Genomic DNA, 25,133 nt, shown 5'->3' with positions numbered 1-25,133 from the left:
TTTTACAGAGTAGTGGGTGCCTGGAGCCTGCAGCCTGTGGTGGAGGTAGATACGATAGTGGGATTTACAAGGCTTTTAGATAGACACGTGGATATGCAGAGGATTGAGGGATATGAATCACATGCAGCCAGAGGAGATTGTTTAACCGGGCATCATGTTGGGCCACATTTAAGTAATGTGCTGAAGGATGTTTCAATGGTTGATTTCTATCTCCATCTCTGAGCTGACCTAGAAACTTGCAAGGGAGTCAAATCCAAGCTAAAGTTTCTTGCGCACCACTATTGCAGTTTTCTGTATTTAAACCTGCATTTGCAATTCACAACAGGCATTTAAATTGTGGTAGGTACAGAATGGGGCACACATCAACATCAGAGTGAGACACCAAATTACATCATTAAACAGCCACACAGCACAGAACCAGGCCATTCGGCCTACTTTGTCCATGCTGATCTTCTTTGCACATCTGCACTAATCCCTTTTGCCTGCGTTGTAGCCATTAAAGTGCCGGTTTAAATACTTACACATAATGATTGTATCTGATTCTGCCACATCCACTTGCAGCAACTACTTTGTATATTTAAAAAAACACTGCCTTTGTATCCCCATTAAAGCTCCTTTCTCCCACCTTAAACCTACACTGCCTTGTTTTTGATAATGTAATGTAAAATATCAATACATTAAAAATAATGGCTTGCATGATTTTCGGGTAATCCTCCTGGTGGCATCAGCAAGGTATTTTTTTCCTCTTCGGTAATTCCAGTGGGATATATCCTGTGCAGCTGGCAAAGTTCAAAGTGACTCCTTGCTATTTAAAAAAAAATCAATCAACCAGGGGTATACTGGCGCCTGCTTTGTCTGTGGAAAATAATCTTCAAATTGTATTAAACATAACTGATGCAATCAAAGTTCAAAGACACACCTGTCAACCTCCTCTGTACACATTATCCTTACCTCCTGGCTAATTATATTTTGAAAGATTATGAATTGATTAAATTAGCTTCAAGTGGCCTGAAGGAACAGCGATTGTTCCATTCTAACCCCAGAGGAGCAACTGTGAAACCTTTTTGTGTTCTATACGTGGTATTTTAATAGTGTAAATTTAACCGTCATGCTGCAACATCTAAGCGTTCCATATTTTATCATAACTTTTACAGCTCTCTTGGAATCCCTCAGCTAAGACTTGTTATAAGCAAATCTGTGCCAATTGACTGACTTTGTATTTGCAGACAGCTTGCATCCTTATGTTGGTGGGACAGAAAGGAACATTGAGGAGAGAGTTTACAATCTAACATAATTTCCGATCCTGCCCTTGAAACTAATTTTTAACTAAACTCGTGAGCAGAAATCTGGTGTTTGAGACAGGAAAAGGGTGAAAACTGCTGTACTCCTGCTTTTTCCCACCGGTTGAAATTTATTTACTTGGCATGAGGGGCGAGAACTTTGTTTGAGAAGTGATGCGATCTTGGGCAGCTGAGTATCATACAAATACAAAATGTTGGATCCTGAGCTATACTATTTGCCACGTTGGAATATGAGACGCTGTTCCTTGAAGTTAGATTGTGCTTTGTCGGAATGGTATAAAACGCTGTCAACAGAAGGTCAGGGTAGGACTGGTTTGACAAATTAGTGACTGACAACTGGAATCACAATTAGTCTTGCTGACTGAACCAAGGCATTTTGCAAAGTGGTTGCATGATCTATGCTTGGTTTCTCCACTGTAAAGGAGGCCATTTACTTTTTCTCTTCTCTACGGATACTATCTGAGCTGCCGGGTATTTCTTGTATTTTCTCTTTTTATTTAAAATTTGCTTCTGCAATGTTTAGTCTCCAGTTCCAGTACGGTTTAAATAGCATATAACTTTATTGAGAACTACATGAACATCAGAATAGCATATTTTGCCTCAAGCCTTTCTGTCAGTTTGTGATGGGAGTGACCTAATTTGCAAATGTGAACACTTCCCTTAATGATTTAAATTAAAGATTCTTGAACAAAGGAACATAAGCAATTCTGTCTCCCTAAATGGATGTTTAATTAAGAATTCCATGGGAATTAAATGGGTATTTTAACCAGTTGCTATGTAAGAAGAGGTCAAGTTTAACAAGCATGAACTAGGGCTGTAAAAATGGTATAAATATTCAAGAAAAAATTGTTGTTATAATTGCATTTTAAGCCCTACCTTAAATGGGTGTTTTTTGTAATTTTGAAGTCTGTTCATTACGTAATAGAACGTAAAACAGTACCACACAGGAACAGGCCCTTCTGTCCACAATGTCTATGCCGAACATGATGCTAAGACCATCACTTATCCACCTGGACATAACCCTATTCCTTGCATGTGCCTATCCAAAAGTCTCTGAACTGCCATCAACATATTTGATTTAACACCCACCCTTGGCTAGCTATCTCTCTCTCTCTCTCTCTCTCTCTTGTGCGTGTGCGTGGTGTGTGTGCGTGTGTGCCGCCCCCCCCCCCACCGCTTCAGAGCTGTTCTGTTCTTCACTTTGAAAGTGTCCACTCTGGTGCATACTGTGGCCTCTCTTGTATCTTACACGTGAATGCACTCTTTATGCGTTAAATTGGATTAGCTATGAATAAGGTAAGGCTCAAATTACATTCCTAATTACATTCAACAGTAGAGCCAGGCTCCGATCACCAGGTGCAGCACATGTATTAGATATGCTTGGTATATTAGACAATAGGTGCAGGAGTAAGCCGTTCGGCCCTTCGATGTGATCATGACTGATCATCCCCCGTTCCTGCCTTCTCCCCATATCCCCTGACTCCGCCATCTTTAAGAACCCTATCTAGCTCTCTTGAAAGCATCCAGAAAACCTGCCTCCACCGCCCTCTGAGGCAGAGAATTCCACAGACTCATAACTCCCTGTGAGAAAAAGTGTTTCCTCGTCTCCGTTCTAAATGGCTTGCCCCTTATTCTTATATTCATGTATGGAAATTAGATTATGATCAAACAAGTTGACCAACCTGGGTCTCACTGCACACCTGGTACTACTCCTGACTCTGACTCCAGTTGCATACCTTCTCTCATTCCTGACCCTGAGTCCACCCTTACATCTGACCCCTATTCTACCCTGATCATAGCTGCTTACCTGCTTAGGTTCCCAGCGCTGAACACTCCCATTGTCCCAGCTTTGATTACACACCTAGTACTATTCCAGACTTTGACTCTGGATGCACACTTGGCCTTGCTCCTAGCTCCTCTGCACTGACAATATATCTGGCCCACACATAAAGCCCCATATCTGACCCCTGGACTTAACCTATTACGTTCAAGTCCATAGGTGCTTATCTAATGCGGTAATCTTTTATGGGGCACTTCACAGACCAAGTTTTGTATAACAAAATTTGCTACATCCATTGGCTTCCTTGTTATCTAACATTCTAGTTACTTTGTCAAAGAAGTCATCAATTGGCTGAACACAATTTCTCATCCATAAAATTATATTCACTCAGCTGTATAACTACTCTGTTACCATTACCTTCATTTTCTTAACAAACTGCCCTGAAGTCATTTTCACCCCCAATATTTTCAGTATTTTGCTGTCGTCCTCTCAGCTGGGACTTTTCCAAAATGCAAAGTCCAATAACTATATATTTAAGCAATATTCTATTAAATGTGATCTTAAGAGTGCATAATTATTTCTGTGGTATTCATAACACAACAATGATAAAAAATATCTTTGTTTCGATTGCACGTACCAACATTATTATATTACAGTTAATATGTACCGAGGGCAAATTTTTGTTCCTAAGCTCCCCATTCTCAATTACTTTTCCATTGAAGTGATTAAAATCCAAGTGAGTTTAAATGGCATCAGAAAAATAAAACCTCCGGAATGGATGATATTCATTACGTGGTTGGTTGGAGTCAGTATCAGCACGATTACTATATTATACTTTGAATCCTCAGATGTCCTGGTTCAAGCTAAAACTAAAGACAAATAATAACATCCTCACACATTCCCCTGCAAGCATCTCTGTCATTCCTTTAAAATATCCCCCTTCTTAAACATCGCATCTGAATCGGTTTCCATCTGATAACACTCCTTGAGGATGTTCATCTACGTGTTCAATTAATAAAACAACGAGATTGGGGACATTTCTATTCAGCCCGTCAAAAGGAATTAGTCAGTGAGGAAAACAAACATAATAGTCGAGTGGCAAATGACAATAGTGCTACCTTCCCAATATTTAACTGAAGGAAATAATGGGTCACCGGGTCTGTATGTTGTGACAGATAGCCTGACACCTTGCATGTCATTTTAATATTACACTTACCCCATCCCCCTGGATATTCCGGATTAATAAATTAAGGTTTTGTCAACTAATTACAAATCGGGTTAATTACAAATCAATAACTTCAGCCAACTCCGAAACATGAAGCGCTGAATATTGGGATCCAGACATCACGGACAACTGGCCTCAGTTCCCCGCTCACATCTGGCAGTATTCTCAGTCTGAAGCAGGGGCCGCGGAGCATTTTTGAAAGTGGTGTGGGGGGGGGCTGAGCAATCACTGATCACCGGCCTTGGGAGTACCCAGAGAGAGAGTGGAGCAACAGAGTCGGGGGAGGGTGTGGACACGATAGGGACTTTTTGAAATTTGATGTATTAAAATCATGTTTTGGCGCATTGTGGAAGTATGATTTCAATGTTTTTTGTTTGAAGTATTTTTAAGAGGTACCGTTTTAAGGGGTAACTTTTTCCACATAAAGGGTGGTGGGTGTATGAACAAGCTGCCAGAGAAGGTAGTTGAGGCAGGGACTATCCCAACATTTAAGAAACAGTTAGACTGATACATGGATAGGACAGGTTTGGAAGGATATGGACCAAAAGCAGGTTGTGTAGCTGGGACATGTTGGCGGGTGTGGGCAAGTTCCACCAAAGGGCCTGTTTTCACACTGTATCACTCTATGACTACATTATACCCCCACCATTCATGAATGCTTCAAAGTCAAATGGTCGAGTTTTATTGACATACTAGACTAAGTGGGACCCATTGGGTCCCAGCATCACACGAGAGGGCTGGTCCCCCAACGCAATAGTCCACCTCCACCCATTCCAATATTGGTGGCCGGTGGTGGGTGGGGGGGGGTGGGGCTTTCTGGGGCGCTAGTATGGGTGTTGTGGGCTGAAGGGACTGGTTTCCAGAGGGCTAGTATGGACATTGTGGGCCAAATGGATTCTTGGGCTGGCGCTCAGTCACTGAAGCCTGTTGTGCTGGCAGCTCACCACTCACTCATGGCTGGTGGGCTGGCAGTTGACTCACGGCTATTCCTTGAAATTCCATTTCAAGCAGGGTGCAAGGTCACCAAATTCAAGTGCAGTTTCTTACCATTTCAAGCTGGGTGCAAGTCCACTAAAGACAGCGAGTCGTGACCTCTCCATCCTCCATCTTGCCGAGACTGAGCCACGCCCACACTTGATCACCCATGATCATATTGAATGGCGGTGCAGGCTCGAAGGGCCGAATGGCCTACTCCTGCACCTATTTTCTATGTTTCTGGGTTTTATAATCTCCCCCCCCCCCCCCCCTCACACCAGAAGGGGCGTGGCCTTCATGGTGTGATTGACAGGAGAGAGAATCTCAACATTTGTTAAACACTAATAACTCTTTTATTTTTCATCAATGTGAAAAATCCTCTGCACCTGATGAGCGGAGGGGGACTCTGAGTAAGATGGCCAAAAATCACAGCCGTACGTGGTAGCGCTTTTTCTAGAATCAATATAAAGCGCAAACGTGAAGTGGTCAACATTAGACTTTTAATTATATAGAAGCCAAGGCAACTTTAATTAGGCAAGGCAACTTTAATTATGCAACATAGCTTTAGCATTTCCAAACCAAAGACTGATGGCCATAGGCAATCCCTTTCCCTGATGTAGGTTGTTTGATCAACACCATTTTGGTTGGATAAGACATTTGCAGGCATCTTATGGAGAATGGTAATCTGACTTTTTTTTAATTGCACCTCAGTTGCCCTAGATTCTAGCCTCCACCCCTCCATGCAAACCCATCTCTCCCCTGCCCCTTTGGGCAAAATGAAACTCTGCAACTGCACTTGGAGGGAGGAAAATAATTCATTCTCAGCCCCCTAACTCGCAGCCTAAGAACTCAGTCCACAGCGTTAGCTAAGCCCTGATCTGAAAGCCCCAGAAAGCAAATTCTGAGGCCAATGTATTTTTCGATGCACAAGCTTATTCCTTGTTCCTTCCTTTCCCCTTGGTGCTCTCACTCCTTCCCGCGTCACATTGAAGACAGGATCATGCTTAGCTGTTAAAACCTGCGCAGTCTGGTCAGCAACCACAAGTGCCTGACCTCAATCATGAAAATAATGATTTCAAAGAAGTACTTGAGGCTACTGGTAGTTACTGCTTCACATGCCAGGAAAAGTGTGGCTTCAAGAAGGAAGCAAACTAGCTGACATTGCAGAGATGCTTATAAAGTTAACAGATGTGTGGGTCTGTTTGCTATCATGTGACTGCATCCGCAGTAGAAAAGGAACTGCTCTGAATTAGAACGTTATGTTCCAATTAATGTAATGATTATAAATGGCTTGTTGTTGAAATTCAGGCTAAATTACATTAGGAGTTGTCTTGTTTGATCTTCTGAGGTAAAAGTAACAGGATATTGCTTGAACACAGAGCACGAGACGGCACTGGGTGAGGGCCGAGCTGCAGTAATACTAATTGTATTGGCACAGAAACTGCTCTCACAGCTGTCCTATACACCACAGGGCTGGAACTGTTCACTCCAGCAACATAATGCTCTGTTATTTCTTTTCCCTATTAATTTCTCTGTGCCAGGATGCAGTTATTGTTACTGGCAATCATCCAGCCTGTAATGTAAATGGCTAATCTTTCCTCTCCACCTCCCAGATCCCCATCTTTTCCTGCTGGTTTCCTACCCACCCCCCAACCCTTCCCACCAATTTGTAGGCAATAACTCTTCGGTGGAATTTGATTCTTTTAGCATTGATATCAATCACATCCACATTGCTTGTTTTCCAAAAAAGGCCCTATGGCCCACCTTATCTGTGGAGACAGTGATCCTAATCTACATCAGTCCTGTTTGCCTGCATTGGGGCCCATGTTCCTCTACTCCTTTCTTGTCCAAGTATCTGTCCAAATGCCGTTTAAACATTGTAACAGGAACTACCTCCTTTGGCAATTCATTACAAATACTCACCATCCTTTGTGTGGATAGACCTATCTCCCCCACCCCCCCCCCCCCCCCCCCCCCAGATATCCTTGAAATTTATCCCCACTCACCTTACGTTTGTGTCCCCTAATTCTTGACTCCTGTGACTTGGGTAAAACAGATTCTAGCTATATATCATACCTGTACCCTTCATGACTTTAAACACTTCCATAACCTTGTCAAAAATAGAGCACAATGTATTTTGCCCCCTATGTCTGTCCTGATCATAAATTAATCCGATGTAGGAAGGAACTGCAGATGCTGGTTTAAACCGAACATAGACACAACATGCTCGAATAACTCAGCGGGAACAGACAGCATCTCTGGAGAGAAGGATTGGGTGACGTTTCAGGTCGAGACCCTTCAGAGCGCTGATCCTGCACAACATATGCCTTTTATCCCTGCCCTGCCCTTTCAAATGCCTGTCTCAATGCCTAATAAACATTACCAATGTATCTGCTTCCAACACCTCATCTGGCAACACGTTCCATGCACAAAATAAATTGCCTTGTAAATCTCCTTTCAAACTTTCCCTCTCGCTTAAAGCTCTAAATTTTTGTGACGTTTCTATTCGGGGAAAAAGACTGACCATCTACCCTGTCTGTGTTTCTCATAATTTCATATATTTCTGTAATGTTGGTTTCTCTGGAGCGTTAGCAGTCAAGGGAACACGTTTATGCAACTTTCCTTATCACTAATACCCTCCAATTTAATTAGTATCTTGTGGATAGACAGAAATGCTGGAGAAACTCAGCAGGTGCGGCAGCATCTATGGAGCGAAGGTAATAGGCAATGTTTCGGGCCGAAACCCTTCTTCAGACTATCTTGTGGAACTTCTGCACCTTCTCCAAATATTCCCATCCTTTCTGTAATGCGGTGAACAGAGCTGACACATTATTCCAAATGTGGCCTAAGTAAAGTTTTGTAAAGCTGTGACCTGACTTTACAACTTTTACATTCAATGCCGATAAAGTTTGTGTGCTGTATAGCTTCATTACCGCCCTATGTACTCGTATTGCCACTTTGAGGGAGTTATTGATTTGGAACCCAAATTCTCTTAAGTATATTAAATAAGCACCCTGCCATTTACTGTATCCTCTTGCATTTAACCTCCTAAAATATAATGCCTCACACTTGGCCAGATTAAATTCCATATGCCATTTTTCCGCTCTTATTTACAACTGATCTAAATCCTTTGACAACCTTCCTTAGCTTTAGGATGGAAGGTGCTTGGAATATCATGATGGAGGCAGATCCAACAGTGGCATTTGAGGCTTTTAGATGTGTGCATGGATATGCAGGAAACAGGGTTTGTAGATTGTGTGCATTCAGATGAGATTAATTTAACTTGGCATCATGTTTGGCACCAAGGTTGTGGGCTGTTGGCCTGTTCCAGCGCTGTATTGTTCTATGTTATGTATTCTTCATCACTATCCATAACTCTGCTAATTTTTATGTTGACTGTAAACTGGACTGCAAATGGAGGTGGGCTTCTGCTAATTCACTTTGTCAAATCACTTGCATATAACATAAACAATGGAGGTCCTAGCACTGACCCTTATGGAACACCACTGATCGCAGACCTCCAGTCAGAATAACCCCCAACACCACAACCGAAAATATCGGTTTATCGCGTTTGCTCGCTGCATTTCATCAAAACTAAGGCATTATTGATGTTTTGATGAAATGCAGTGAGCAAATGCGATAATTCACGATATTTTCGATCTTTATATCTGCACGGCCAACAACTTCCGCTGTTGTTTTCCCTTCAGCGCTCTCTTGTCTTTACCTTCGTTTTTCTTTATCTTCTGGACTCTAAAGTAGGATAGCTGTGCCTCGCGGTCACCCCGACTGGCACAGTTATTTACAGCTCAAAAACGGGCAGTTTTCGCGGTTTTTAACGAGTTTGAAAGTTCGCGTTTTCAGCATCAATAACATGTACTGGAAGTGACGTTTGTACCCCAGTTGGATTTTGCGGTCACGTGGGTGAGGATCTATGATCCAGTGACCTTTCGTGAAATCACCCTATACATCGTCTTCCCCATTTCAGGGCACCATAATGTTTGGGACACAGCAATGTAATGTAAATGAAAGTAGTCATGTTTAGTATATTGTTGCATATCCTTTGCATGCAATGACTGCTTGACATCTGCCATCCATGAACATCACCAGTTGCTGGGTGTCTTCTCTGGTGATGCTCTACCAGGCCTGTATTGCAACCATTTATAGCTTATGCTTGTTTTGGGGGTTTAGTCCCCTTCAGTTTTCTCTTCAGCATATAAAAACCATGTTCAGATCGGGTGATTGACTTGGCCACTCAAGAATTGACCATTTTTTAACTTTAAAAAACTCTTTTGTTGCTTTGGAATCATTTTCTTGCTGTAGAATGAACGCTGGCAATGAGTTTTGTGGCATTTGTTTGAACTTGAGCAGATAGGATGTGTCTACACACTTCAGAATTCATTATGCTACTACCATCAGCAGTTGTATCATCAAGAAGATAAGTGAGCCAGTACCTTTAGCAGCCATACATGCCCAGGCCATTACACCCCTACCACCGTGTTTCACAGATGAGGTGGTATGCTTTGGATCTTGGGCAGTTCTTTCTCTCCTCCATACTTTGCTCTTGCTATCACTCTGTTATAAGTTAATCTTCATCTCATCTGACCACAAGACCTTTTTCCAGAACTGTGGTTGGTCTTTTAAGTACTTCTTGGCAAACTGCAACCTGGCTATCCTATTTATTAAAATCTGACAATTTGCACTTTAACCACGTGATTTTTTTTTTTTTTTCTATTACAAATCTCAAATTGTGGAGTACAGAGGCAAATAAATAAATGATGGGTCTTTGTCCCAAACATTATGGAGGGCACTGTATCAACTCCATACAGCCTGTAGTCAGGACCCAAACCGGGTCCCTGGTGTAAGGCCGCCAATGGTTTCTGGTCATTTCTGTCTTGGAGTTGTTAAAGTGAAAGGTGCATATTCATGCTTTTTCTGAGTATTTATATTTAAATATAAATGATTGTCTTTCCAATCTGCACAAGACTAATTTGTGAAATCATTAAATTTAATTTTACTGAAGACTTGTAGAATTTTATTCAATGTAGCAAAGGATGTTCTCAGCAAAAACAATGGAAATACTTTTTTCATTTACATCTCAGTATTTTTGCGAGGAAGAGAATCCTACTGTTGTATTTGCATACGGTGCTTACAAGGGAGTTTGATTACAGATGGTAAAGATTTAAGGGAATGTATCATTCTCGTTTACAGAAGCCAATTAATCAACAAACCTGCATGTCTGGAGTGAGGGAGGAAACCCACGCAGTCACAGAGAGAACATACAAACTCCGTACAGACAGCTCCCACAGTCAGGATCGAACCCTAGTCTCTGGCGCTATAAGGCAGCAACTCTATCATTGTGCCACTGTGGAACAATTCAGATGGCATGTATTTTCTAAATAGAATTCAGGCACACAATGGGATAGCTGATGGGGCAGAAAAAGCCGTTGAACATTATGCCAAAGTATTTAGATATCTATATTTTAACAGTTGCTTATGTACACAGTCTATGCAAAGAAGGTACACATGGAGTGCAGAATAATGAAGAGCATAGATAGTGCTGATGTGGGGCGGATGTTTCCAGTAGTGGGAGATTCTCGGACGAGAGGCCACAGCCTCAGAATAAAAGGACGTACCTTTTAGAATGGTGATGGGCAAGAATTTCTTTTGCCGGAGGGTGGCAAATCTGTGGAGATCATTACCGTACACAGCTGTGAATGTCGTCGTTGGGTATTTTTATTAGTCTGAATAATTTGGTTATTAATTAATTATTAATCTTGATTAGTGCGGGCATTAAAGGTTACTGGGAGAGGGTAGGAGAATGGGGTTGAGAAGGAAAAATCGATGATCCATGATCAAATGGTGGAGTGGACTCCATGGACCGCAAAGCTTAACTCTGCTCCTATGTCTCATGATATGATCTTATGATTCAGATAGCATCGTTTTAAATGTGGTACAGGATATTTATGCACAGCACATGATGTGGGTACATAATGTTTTGAGGTCAGATCAAAGGATTGTTTTGTCTGCTCCCTGATATGTCATCCTGCCGTCTCTGATCGCCCTGCCTCTCCTTCCTTCAGTTTGCAGGCAAACAGCAGACATAATTATTACTGGTTCCTGCTTGATACTAGTACAGCTTCATCTTTGGGTTGCTATCGGCTCCTGCTGAATGCGTGCACAGCTTTGTGTATGGGCACACGTGTGGTGCCCAGTGACGGCTGTACTAAAGTATTTCATTTGTTCCAGTATCACAGATATGAAACTGTTCAATTTTGTTTTGGGTTTTAATTTTTCAACCTCCGTAAAATAATTCATTTCTGAAGATCTTCCTTAGAAAATTAAACTTTTAAGTGCTAGAGAGGTTGTTAGTCAATAATCAGGCTCATCATATTGAAAAATGTACTTGCTCATGAATACAATCGAGCTATTTTATTTTCCTGATGCGTTCAGATTGACTCATGAAGGAAGTGCAGCAGATTTGTCTCAATATGTGGTACTTCAGCCAGTGAACATATTGCTTCTTCTGGAGGAGCAGAATGTACTGGACATTCCTCCGTTTAACTGTTCATGTTAAGACTCCAAAAGCAGCTGCCAAATTCATTCCACAACAGTGAACGCTGTGGTTCTCAGGCTGAAATCTGGTGGCCTTTGTCTGATCGATGGATTGCCATCTTTCAATTGGGTACCAAGTATCAGTCCACCACTGATTTTCCGGCACCCTTAGTTCCAGAGCCTTTCTAGATTAACTGTTTTATTGGAACAACAAATGATACAGCGTTGAAATGGACCCTTTGGCCCATCGAGTCAGCACTGACCAACGATCCCTGTACATTAACACTATCCTACACACAGAGCGACAATTTACACTTATACCAAGCCAATTAACCGACAAATCTGTAGGTCTTTGGAGTGTGGGAAGAAACCGAAGATCTCGGAGCAAACCCACGCGGTCACAGGATAACGTACAAACTCTGTACAGACAAGCACCCGTAGTCGGGATCGAACCAGGGTCTGTGGCGCAGCAACTCTAGCGCTGCGCCACCATGCAGCCCTATTGTCAGCATTGACATAATTGCGATTTAATCCAACTATCTTTCCTTGCTCCGTGCCATGCTCCTCGCTATCCTGTCTACTGAAGTTTGTATCATTAATTTCTCTATATCAACATCTTGCCTCACTACAGCATTAAGGGCCTGTCCCACGAGCATGCGACTCCATGCGGCAAGCGCGACCTAAAGGGCCGGTCCCACCAGCATGCGCCTGCATGCGGCAAGCGCGGCCAAACCAGAAGCGGGGGCCGCGCGGAGGTCGAGTGAGTGACTTGAAGTTCGGTGCGTACGGCGTAGAGGCGGCTGCGGGCCGGCAGGCCGTTGCCGCGCAGTTTTTGAACACTTAGTTTTTCGGAGCCCCGTGCGATGTCGGGACCAGCTCCGCACAACTCCATACGGCTCCAGTGATCGAAGTGGAACCGGACCCGCGAGGCCGTACCGCTCAAGCGACCACGTTATGTCACGCTTGCCGCATGCAGGCACATGCTGGTGGGACCGGCCCTTTAGGTCGCGCTTGCCGCATGGAGTCGCATGCTCGTGGGACAGGCCCTTAAGATCCAGTCCACTTGGCAATCTATTTTAAAACCACCTGAATAGCACTAGCAGATTTACACCCACCAGGATATTGGTTCCCATCTAGTTCACGTGTAACCCGTCCCTCGTGAAAAGGTCACACTGTCCTTGAAAAGATCTTAATGGTCCAAATAATCTAAATCCATGCCCCGAGTATCAACTCCTCAGTTTTGCTTTCACCTGTCACCTGTCCTACCCTCACTGACACATAGGATACTCTGGAGATCAGTACACCTGAGGTCCTAAGTTTAAACCTTTTGCCTAACTCCCTATATTCATTAGTGAAATAACTAAATCATTCTTTGTTGCCAAAAAATACATATTCTGATCCTGATGAAATTAATTTCCTTTGAAACACTAGGAACAGGAAGAAATTCCTAAGTAATTACAAGCTGCAATTTTAGGCCAGGAAATCGGGATGCTGATTGTTCAGTAACCTATAATAAAGCAGAAGGTAAACATTCAAGTTCTGGAAGCAATACAGAAAGGTTATGGGGCTAATATCTAGTGCCAAAGGATGTAATTATGAGGAAAGACTGGAAAAGCTAGTGCTCATTAATTTTGAAAGGGTTGACAGTGGTGCCTTATAAAACGTAGAAGAGAAAAACACGACTACTATTTCCAAAGTATTACTTGTGAAAGAATAATTTAAAATCTGTGTTAGTAATTTGGTTTTCAAACAAAAATAATAAAGATTTGGTGTGCATTCTGGGCATGTCGTAGAAGGGGTGATTTTGAAAATGATAACCAATATATTTGAAGGAAGGAGATTTGGGTTTTCCTCTAAGAAACAGGAAAGATTAAGAGCTTTCTCCACTGAGTTATGTGATGTCTGTTGGATTGTAGTACAGAGTGTAGCTGTGTGCAGTTTGTTCAAGCCTACAGGATGATGCGTAGCCTCCCTGGTTCCAGTGTCCTGGATGTCTCTGAGTAGCTGCAGAGGTCATTGTGCACATTGGCACAAATTAAATAGTTAGAAAAAGGAAACTAGTCCTGTGGAGTGAATATAGGGAGTTATACATAAAGTTAAAAAGCTGGACCTCTGGTAGTAATCTCTGTATTCCTCCCTGTGTCACCTGTTAGTGAGGGCAGAAAAAATAAGACTGGGTGGGTGAATGAGTGGCTCAGTTGGGGCAGAGGGTGAGGATTCAGTTTTGGATCATTATGATATCTTTTGTGGCAGAGATGACCTGTACCTTATCATGTATCTTATCACGGTAAATGGATTGATTATAATCATGTATTGTCCTTCTGCTGACTGGTTAACACGCAACAAAAAGCTTTTCACTAATCAAGGAGAATGTAATGGCAGCGCTCCAAGAGAACCTTCTGGAGGGTTTGTCCGCTGATGTGATATGGATAGAGCTCAAAAATAAGAAATATTAATGGGAGTGTACTGTTGGCTCCCCAATAGCTAGCAGGAGATAAGAACAGATGTGTCGACAGATTATGGAAATATGGAAAAGCAACAGGGTTGTCGTAGTGTGACATTAACCTTCCCTTAATATTGGCAGGGACCTGCTTTGTGCAAAAGGCTTAGACAGAGCAGAATTTGTAAGGTGTGTATCCAAGAGATATTTTTGAAACGGTTCAATCTGAGAAGTGAACATACAGGACCAGGTTGAGTTAAATAGAAACCCAAGGTATTTTATACCTGCATTAAAAACAAGAGGATAACCTGGGAGAAGGTAGGACCACTCAAGAATAAAGGAGAGCGATTTGTGCATGCAGTTAAAGAATGTAAGCATGCCAGTGCAGCAGTCAGTGAAGAAAGCAAATGGCATGTTGGCCTTCATTACAAGAGGAGTTGAGTATAGGAGCAAAGAGGTCCTTCTGCCATTGTACAGGGCCCTATTGAGACCACACCTGGAGTACTGTGTGCAGTTTTGGTTTCCAAATTTGAGGAAGGATATTCTTGCAATGAGGGAGTTCAGCGTAGGTTCACCAGGTTAATTCCAGGGATGGCGAGTTGATAGAATGGGCTTGTATATTCTAGAATTTAAAAGGGTGAAAGGGGATCTTATTGAAACATACAAGATTATTAAGGGTTTGGACTAAGGGGCAGGAAACATGTTCATGATGTTGGGGGAGTCCAGAACCAGGGGCCACAGTTTAAGAATAAAGGGCCTGCCCCACTGTATATGAGGTAATTCAAGAGTTCTCCCGAGGTCTCCCCTGATTCGAGCTTGTGTAATGTACATAGCGGGTACATAGGAGCTCGTGGATGTCACGTAGCGGCTCGTACGAGTAACGGTAGGTACTCGGGAAATCCGGTAAACTCGTGACCTTTTTTCAACACTGAAAAAATGTCCACGAGTAAACAAAATACACGTGATGAAAAAATTGTTACTTTTTACTTGTACGAGCTCCTATGTACCCGCTACGTACATTACACAAGCTCGAATCATGGGAGAACTCGGGAGAACTCTTGAATTACCTCGTAAAGTGGGACAGGCCCTTAAGGGGTAAGCCATTTAGAACGGAGATGAGGATAAACGTTTTCACGTCGAAAGTTGTCAGTTTGTGGAATTCTCTGCCTCGGAGGGCAGTGAAGGCTGATTCTCTGGATGATTTCAAGAGGGAGCACGACAGAGCTCTTAAAGACAGGGGAGTCGAGGCATATGGGGAGAAGGCAGCAACGGGGTACTGATTGTGGATGATCAACCATGATCACATTGAATGGCGGTGCTGGCTCGAGGGGTCGAATGGCCTACTCCTGCACCTATTGTCTATAATGTAGATATAATATTGGTCTATAATGTAGTGGTACTGATGGGGAACTTTGCATCCGTATTCACCAATGAGCAGGACATGGAGGACTAAGATCAGTGTGGAGGATATTAAAATGCACAGGCAGTTTGAGATCAAGAAGGTTGTGGTGTTGGGGCTCTCGTAGAACATTAACGTGGGTACATGTCCTGGTCCCAAGTTAAAAGAGATACTAAAGAGGAGAATGCAGGGGATTTTGCCTAATATCTTTGCAACTACTCTAGCTGCAAGCAAGGCCCTGGAAGACTGGAGAGTAGCTAATGTTCTTTCAAGAAGCAATGTAGGGGTAATCAAAGAAATCGTAAACTGGGAACCTCCCGTCAGTGGTAGGGACGCAATTGTAGAGGAGTCTTCGGGATAGGATTTACTATTTGGAAGCGAATGGGTTAATTAGGGACAGTGAGCATGTGTTTGTCTACAACAGGCCATGTCTTACGAACTTGTTGTTTTGAGGAAGTGACAAAGGTGATCGATAGGGGTAAAGGCGATGGATGATCTCTACATTTGATAAACTCTGCCTGATCCAGAAGAACAAGGTACATGGGATTCATGATGACTTGGTCAAATGGATTCGGAACTGTTTTACTCGTAGAAGACAGGGTTGTGATGGAAGGGTGTAACTCTGGCTGGCGGTCTAAGTTCCACGGGAGTCTGTGCTGGGACACGTTGGTGATAAATGGCTTTGACATCGATGTAGATGGGTTGGCTGGTAAATTTGAAGATAACACCAAGATTGTTGGAGTTGCAGTGAGGAAGATAGTGTGTATAGTAGGATATAGACAAGCTGCAGAATGGATGGAGAAATAGCAAATGGAGTTTAATGTAATTGTTATATGGTTACATAGATGGGACTAGGGTAAATAAGTGTTCGGCACGGACTTGAAGGGCCGAGATGGTCTGTTTTCCATGCTGTAATTGCTATATGTTATATGGTTATAATGCAAGCCATGGCTAGGTGTTGCATATTGATAGGTCAAATGTAGGAAAGTATATGGTTGATGGTAAGACCCTTAACAACATTGATGTGTAGAGGGTTTTGGGTTTGAAGTCCATAACTCCCTGAAAGTGGCAACATAGAGGCACCTCCTCCCCCTCGGCCCCCCTACACCACCCCCTCCCTACCCCCCACCTCCCTCTCTACCCCCCACCTCCCTCTCTAACCCCCCCTCCCTCTCTACCCCCCCCCCCCTCTCTCTCTACCCCCCTCTCAATCTCTACTCTCTACCCCCCTCTCTCAATCTCTACATCCATCCATCTCTATGGATTGGAGGGAGGGTGAAAAGGAGGGGGGAGTGCTGGGAGATGGGGAGAAATGAGCCACACCTGCGCAGTTGGGGGTTATGCTTGAGTGGTGGAATATTGCATTGTGGGAACAGGTGAGTGGTGGAATATTGCGTTGGGGGAGCAAACCCAATGGGTCTGCACTTGGTCTAGTTATTACTAAAACTATCATCTTGTTTGTTAGTGAGTCTGCCTGTCTATGTGTCTGCCTGTGATTCATGCCCTGAATGACGCCAAAATAGTATACGATAGTCTACAATTTTTGGACCGCCTTACCATCGTCCTTTGGTGTGTTTTTATCATTTTGTTCAGATTGATGTTATATTTTACAGTTGGGGGCTATGGGTAAGTGGTGGAATATTGCCTTGTGGGAAAGAGTGAGTGGTGGAATATTGCATTGAGGGAACGGGTTGCGTGGGGGACCAGGCCTCCCGTGTGACCCAACGGGTCCTACTTGGTCTAGTCTCCTTTAAACTTTGCCCCTCTCTCCTCAAATCTATGCCTTCTAGTCTTCGTCATTTCCACCCTGGGAGAAAGGTTCTGACCGTTTGCCATACGTATGGCTCTCAATTTTATATACTTCTATCAGGTTTCTCTTCAACCTCTGGCATTTCTGTGAAAACAATCCAATTTATCCAACCTCTCCTTGTAGTTAAGACCCTCTAATTCAGGTACTGTTCTGGTAAACCTCCTCTGTATCCTTTCCAAAGCCCCCACATCCTTCCTGTATTGGGGTGACTAGAACTGCATGTATAGCTTATCCAAACTGACAGCTGCATCATGTCTTCCTGGCTATTACTCAATGCCCGACCAATGAATGCAAACATACCATATGCCTTCTTTAAACATTATCTAGGGGGGCCGAGGGGGAGGAGGTGGAGGGGGGAAGTGAGGGAGGGAGCAGAGAAGGAGGGGGTAGAGTGGGGGGGGATGGAGGCTAGAGAGGTAAAAGGCGAGAGAGGGAGGGGGTAGAGAGGGTGAGAGTGAGGGTAGATAGGGAGGTGGGTAGAAGGGGAGGAAGGGGTGAGAGGGAGTGTAGACGTGGCAACTACCCTCCCCTACTCCCTCCTCTCCCTCAATCCCCCCCACTCTCACTCCTCTCCGTCAATCCCCCCCTCGCCCTCCTCTCCTTCAATCCCCCCCCACTCTCCCTCCTCATCTCCCCAGGATCTTTCCCCTCTTCTCCTCCCTTCCCTGAATCCCTCCATCACCTGTCTTTCCCGCTCCTTTCCCCTCCGCTGCTCCGTCTCCACGAGGCCACATCGCCGCCACGATGACCCACTACCGTCGCGAGGACTCACCGCTGCGGTCTCGATGTCTTCCTCACCGCAGCGGTCTCGGTACCTCCTTGATGGCCGCATAAAACCCCAGCTGCGGCGTCGCAGCTAGAAACCCGGGTCGGAAAAAGCGAAACGTTAATTTAAATACGGCTCTCCCCCTGACGTCACTCGAAGCTGGTGGAATATTCTGTGTGTGAAACGGGCGCTGACCCGAGACATTGTACCCGCCCACCTCATTGTACCCGCCCACCTCATTGTGACGCCATCAGTCGAAGCTGGTTGAAGAATCTTTGTGTGAAAGTCGTTTTAAAGGGCAGTTTTGTCTTTTTTTAAACTTTAATCACTATTAAATTGTGAAAAATAATATCAAATCTTAAGTCGGAATATGTAAGCATTTAAGCGCTACTGCGTAGCATTTGGCGAAAATGCGCACACACACTTTTATAGGTATAAAGATATATATATATAGATTTGTGGGGCAATATTTTTTTTTAACACAGGAGGTGGGTGCTGCGAATACACTTCTAAGGATGGTGGTGGAGGCAGATATGGTGGTTTTTCAGAGGTTGTTAGATGGAGACTTGTGTGGATCACATGCAGGCAGAGGAGATTAGTTTATCTTGGCATCATGTTCTTCACAAAGGGCCTGTTCCTGTGCTGTGCTTTCCTGTTCTATGTTTTAACTATAGAAATAACTCGTTTCTAAAAAAAATTGACGCACATTTTGCTAGAAAAAGTAGGTTTGTCTCTTGCTTCCGATCCAACAATTTAATCTTTTATAATCTAGCAGCATTTAGATCTTATCCATCAAACTATGTTGCAGGTGCGATATAATTGAGGCTCTTCTGTGATCTGCTGTGAAAGGTTGAGCATTAATCCCTTAACCAACAATGTTATTGAGCATAATCATAGTTATTCATCCAAGTGCTATTATTTATATATGTATAGGGTGATTTCACGAAAGGTCACTGGAGCGTAAATCCCCACTCACGTGACCGAAAATTTTAACTGGGGGACAAGCGTCACTTCCGGTACATGTTAGTGAATGGGAAAACACGCACTTTCACACCCGTTAAAAACATCGAAAACGGCCCGTTTTTGGGCTGCAATTAACGGAGCCAGTCGGGGTGACCGTGAGGAACAGCTACCTAAATTTACAGTCCAAAAAAAAGATAGAAACTAAGGTAAATACAAGAGCGAGCTGAAGGTGTAAAAAAGGCGGAAGTGCTAGCGGACTTTTTTCTTGGAGATTTAAAGATCCAAAATATCGGGAATTATCGCGTTTGCTCGCTGCATTTCATCAAATGTGGCATTATTGACTTTTTATCTTTATTCATTTGTTATATGAAAAGTATTAAAAGTTAGAAACCCGTCAGTAAAATTGCAAAATCGCCCATGGTTCTCGGGTGGGTTTTAACATGCAAAATGAAAATGCTTCTGGAGCTCCATTTACCATTTAAATAATCGTAAGCTTGCATCTCAGTAAAATTGATTTCCAAACGCATTGATAGTTTACGATTATTTAAATGGTAAATGGAGCTTCAGAAGCGTTTTCATTTTGCATGTCAAAACCCACCCGAGAACCATGGGCGATTTTGCAATTTTACTGACGGGTTTCTAACTTTTAATACTTTTCATCTAACAAATGAATAAAGATAAAAAGTCAATAATGCCACTTTTGATGAAATGCAGCGAGCAAACGCGATAATTCCCGATATTTTGGAGCTTTAAATCTCCACGAAAAATGTCGGCAATCAACTTCCGCCGTTTTTACACCTTCAGCTCCCTCTTGTATTTACCTTAGTTTCTATCTTTTTTTTGGACTGTAAATTTAGGTAGCTGTTCCTCACGGTCACCCCGACCGGCTCCGTAAATTGCAGCTCAAAACCTGGCCGTTTTCGATGTTTTTAACGGGTGTGAAAGTGCGTGTTTTCCCATTCACTAACATGTACCGGAAGTGACGCTTGTCCCCCAGTTAAAATTTTCGGTCACGTGAGTGGGGATTTACGCTCCAGTGACCTTTCGTGAAATCACCCTATATATGTATATATATATATATATAGCGCAAATTAACTGTCATTTTAAAATGGATAAACTAAAATAGATTTGTTTAAAGAGTATTGTAAACATTTGAGGAAGAAAAGGCAGTCTGAACATGGGTTGATTTCAATGCTGTAGATTATGTCAGAATCCCAAACTGAAATTGTTCAAATTAGATCCCAGGAATGATTGAGTTAACATATGATGAGTGTATGACAACACTGGGACTGTATCCGCTGAAATTTAGAAAGATGAGGGGGAAACTCATTGAAATTTACCGAATAGTAAAAGGTCTGGATAGAGTGGCTGTGGAGAGAATGTTTCCACTAGTTGGAGAGTCGAGGGCTAGAGGCCATAGCCTCAGAATAAAAGGATGTACCTTTGGAAAGGAGATGAGGAGGAATTTATTTAGTCAGAGGGTGGCACATCTGTTGAAATCATTGCCAGTGAAGGCTGTGGAGGGTATGACAATGGATATTTTTAAGGCAGAGATAGATTTGTGATTGGTTTGGGTGACGGAGGATATGGGGAGAAAGCGGGAGAATGGGGTTCTGAGGGAAAGATAGATCAGCCATGATTGAATAGCAGAGTAGACTTGATGGGCTGAATGACCTAATTCTGTTCCTATCATATATGAACTTATGAACTAGTTTGCTTTCAACTGTAACTCCATGGAGAATGTCCACTTGGTGTATTTGGTGCTCACTGTTATGAAAGTCACATCAGTACCAAATCTATCCTAACTCTATTAGCATGAAATTGTATCTACTGGTGATGCTATTGAAAGAAGGGCTTCCACCTCCAAAAAGAAAACATTGACTATAGGAATTTTTTTAATACTGTATCAGAGATGAATCAAACCAGAGGATAGAGGTTTAGTATCAAGGGGAAGAGTCTCAAAGGTGGATCGTCTTCATCTAGAGAGTGGTAGGCATTGCCTGAGAGAGTGGTTGAAGCCAAAACTCTGAGAGCATTTTAGTGTCTAGGTGAACACTTGAATTGCTTAGGCACAGAGGGCTGCTGACCAAGTGCCTAAGCAGGTACCTGGGTGATGAGGTGCTCACTGGTTGGCATGAATGACTTGGGCAGAATGGTTGTTTCCATGTTGTATGCTTCTGTGAAATAAATAATCAATGATAGTAAACACTACATAAATATCTGTTCAAATTTAAGGTATAATATCAAATCCGGGATGATGCTTGCAATTCTTTTGATCTCAACTAGTTTGGGATGTAACCTGTGACCAGGTCTCATTTATCTCTATTCTTGGCATCACTGTAAGTAATACTTGAAATGAAACAATTTGAGCATTTGGCTTTGAAAATGCATATAGAATCTATTGAGTTGCTTATCTTAAGAAGTCATGTACAAGATGGCATCTCAGAGGGATCTGCTTGTTTAGATAGTTTGCAGTGGTGTACTTTTATGCCGTTGACAATAATGGGGGGGACCCGGGAGGCGGGGGGGGGGGGGGTTGGAGAGAACAAAGGAAAGCCCAGTGGGTGGGGGTGCCACGAATGATGGGGCACCTGGGGTGGGTGCTTCTTCCACGTGTATCGGCAGGGAGTGGATAGGACTATTCGGTATTTTTGTAACTTTCTTGGCACCACACAGTCGACTCTTGTGTACTGTCCAGGTGGTATGCAAAACAAAGTAATTTCACTGTAAATATGATGATAAAATATCATTTATTCATTCATGTGTATGTTTTATGATATATAGATTTTAGTAGATCTTTAAAGAAAGATTGGTATTTCATTCTTGATTGAGATTTTTATAAATTAATGGGCTATTTGCATCCGTTTTTTATTTTTCTATTTTAAACTTTTTTTTCCTGCACACTACCATTAGTTATTTAGCACGAAAACAGGCCCTTCATGCATACCAACCAAGCTGCCTCATGTCATCTAGTCCCATCTGCCTGTATTTGCTCCATATTCCTCTAAACCTTTCCTCTCCATGTACCTGCCCAAGTGCCTTTTAAATATTATTCTTGTACCTACCTCAACTACCTCCTCTGGCAACTCTTTCCAAATAACCACCACTTGTGTATTGTGTGTGGTTTTTTATTGTACCTCTGCTGGCAAAATCATTTCACTTGCATTTTATGTGCAAGTGACGAATAAAACTTGACTTCACTCGACTATCTGAGTGAAAAAAGTTCTTCCTCTGGTTCCTTTCAAATCCTTCCCTTCTCCCCTTTGTCCTTTGGTTCCTCTTCCCCCTACCCTGTGTAAAAGACTGCATTCACCTTATTAATTTCCCTCATGATTTTATTACTTGTAGATTTTTGATTTTCTGGATTAATTGTTAAATTTGAGCATTAAATTCATTTTATTGCAGCTCTGGTGTTCTTATTGCAAGCTGCCCCACATTCTCTGCCGATTTTGGGAACATCTTGGCTACCAGATTAGCAGCATGAACATACTGACTTGTAATTACTTAGCCCCCTTGAAACTATTGAAGATGCATTGTAACTATGAGCTTTCATTATGTCAAAGATGTTTTTTTACCCTTGGTTGTGGCATATGTTGCATTGTATTCTGAATGTTTTATATACTCGTGGTAAAGGATATTAAGCACCACATACAGTAATAAAGGCATAAAATGTTGGAAAATATATTGTCAGCATTTATTTCGAGAAGACTAGAATGTAAAAACAGGGATGTAAATGCGGCTTTATAAGGCACTGGTTAGACTGCATTTGGAGCATTGTGTGCAGTTTTGGGCTCAATATCTGAGGAAGGATGTGTTGGCATTGGAAAAGGGTCCAGAGGAGGTTTGTGAGTTAACATATGATTGGGTTAACATATGATGAGTGTTTGATGGCACTGGGCCTGTACTTGACCAGTGAAAGGCTTGGATAAAGTGGATGTGGACAAGATGTTTCCACCTGTGGGAGAGTCTAGGATCAGAGGCCATTGCCTCAGAATAAAAAGACTTGCCTTTAGAAAAGAAGCCTTTAGTCCGTGGGTGGTAAATCTGTGGATTTCTTTGCCAAAGATGGGTGTGGAGGCCAAGTCAATGGATATTTTTACAGCGGAGATTGACAAATTCTTGATTAGTAAGGGTGTCGGGGGTTATGGGGAGAAGGCAGGAGAATGAGGTTGAGAGGAGACGATAGATCAGCCATGATTGAATGGCGGTGTAGACTCGATGGGATGAATGGCCATATTCTGCTCCTATAACCAATGTACTTGTGAAAAGACGAGCAGCATTTAAAAACGATACTAGATAAAAATCATTGATTTGCAATGTAAAAATAGGACCAGGTGGATGATGATGTTCACTCATGGCTGATTTCTTTTTCATTGCAGATATGGCATTAGTCCTGAAAACATCATACTGTATGGGCAGAGTATTGGCACCGTTCCAACTGTAGACCTGGCTTCGCGGTATGAATGTGCTGCCGTTATTCTGCATTCTCCTCTGACCTCAGGAATGCGGGTGGCATTCCCAGACACAAAGAAAACATACTGCTTTGATGCATTCCCCAAGTAGGTATACTTTGCTATGGTTCAACTGGGACTGGTGTATTGAAGTGATTTCTTGTCAAAACCCACTCACATCTTGCCCCATTGCAGCAACCTATCAAATTAAATGCAGTTCTGGAAAGGAACATTTGTAGAGAATAAATTGCTCAAATAGGACCAAAATAATCAATATTCAGTCGGTGGTTTAGTCTATTGTATGTTGGGCGACCAGCAAAATAAAAATGATAATTCGCCCTTTAAATTTCTAAATGTGTTTGTAGCATTTGGTGTCAAGTTATACAGCATGGAAACAGGCACTTTGGCCCAAGATGCACCATCTATACTAGATCCATCTAGTCCTGTTTTTGGACCATATCCCTCGAAACCTTTCGTATCCGTGTAGCTATCAAAATGTCTTGAATGTTGTCATAGTACCTGCCTCCTCTGGCGGCTCACTCATTATGCCCACCACCCTCTGCGTGGAAAAAAGTTATTTCTCAGATTCCTAATAATTTTTTTTGCCCCTCTCACCTTAAACCTACTGTGTGATGTTTGGGACAAAGACGCATCATTTATTTATTTGTCTCTGTACTCCACAATTTTAGATTTGTAATTAAAAAAAATAATGTTAAAGTGCACGTTGTCAGATTTTATTGAAGGGTATTTTTACACATTTTGGTTTCACCATGTAGAAATTACAACTGTGTTTATACATAGTCCCCCTATTTCAGGGCACCATAATGTATGGGACACATGACTTCACAGGTGTTTACAATTGCTCAGATGTGTTTAATTGGCTCCTTAATGCAGATATAAGAGAGCTTTCAGCACCTAGTCTTTCCTCCAGTCTATCCATCACCTTTGGAAACTTGTATTGCTGTTTATCAACATGAGGACCAAAGTTGTGCCAATGAAAATCAAAGAAGCCATTATGAGACTGAGAAACAAGAATAAAACTGTTAGAGACATCAGCCAATCCTTAGGCTTGCCAAAATCAACTGTTTGGAACATCGTTAGGAAGAAAGAAAGCATTGGTGAGCTTACTAATCACAAGATGACAGCGCCTCACGGCAGCGGCCTCTGCAGTCCGTCTGTCTTTTTTTTCTTTTTGTCCTGTTAAGTGTATGTTTTGGTTGTAGTTTATATATAATTTTTAGTTGTGTATATGCGGGGAGTGGAGTGGGGGAAACTTTTAAATCTCTTCTGTGTACGGGGACCCGACCTCTCCGTTATTGTTGGGGCCTAGCACAGTGGAGCGGACTCCAACCAGAATTGACCTCGGGCTCCAGTCGCAGAGCCTGCGGACTCACCATTGCGGAGCTGCCCGACTTCGGAGCGTGGAGAGCTGTGGTGGCGCGAGGCTGCGACCCGAGCTCGGAGGCCTCAG

The 25,133-nt window shown here is 42.7% G+C and overlaps 1 protein-coding gene and 1 long non-coding RNA gene across 2 annotated transcripts in view; one reads left to right on the top strand and one right to left on the bottom strand.

Moving 5' to 3' along the window:
- The window catches only part of LOC116989248 (alpha/beta hydrolase domain-containing protein 17B-like), an 80,023-nt gene that overhangs the window by 42,097 nt on the left and 12,793 nt on the right, over window positions 1-25,133 (top strand). The window contains exon 3 of the mRNA XM_033046441.1: window positions 23,591-23,770. Within this exon, the coding sequence (XP_032902332.1) occupies window positions 23,591-23,770 (180 nt within the window). The remainder of the gene's footprint in view (window positions 1-23,590; window positions 23,771-25,133) is intronic.
- LOC116989249 lies at window positions 4,852-24,059 on the bottom strand. The gene is made up of 3 exons (XR_004416196.1): window positions 24,048-24,059; window positions 5,251-5,256; window positions 4,852-4,998 (listed from the first exon to the last, which is right to left on the bottom strand). It is a non-coding gene; the product is annotated as an uncharacterized LOC116989249 (long non-coding RNA).

This window comes from Amblyraja radiata, chromosome 29 (assembly GCF_010909765.2).
Source record: "Amblyraja radiata isolate CabotCenter1 chromosome 29, sAmbRad1.1.pri, whole genome shotgun sequence".
Taxonomy (NCBI): domain Eukaryota; kingdom Metazoa; phylum Chordata; class Chondrichthyes; order Rajiformes; family Rajidae; genus Amblyraja; species Amblyraja radiata.
The sequence above is the reverse complement of the archived record's forward strand: the minus strand, read 5'-3'. Positions and strand labels throughout refer to the sequence as shown.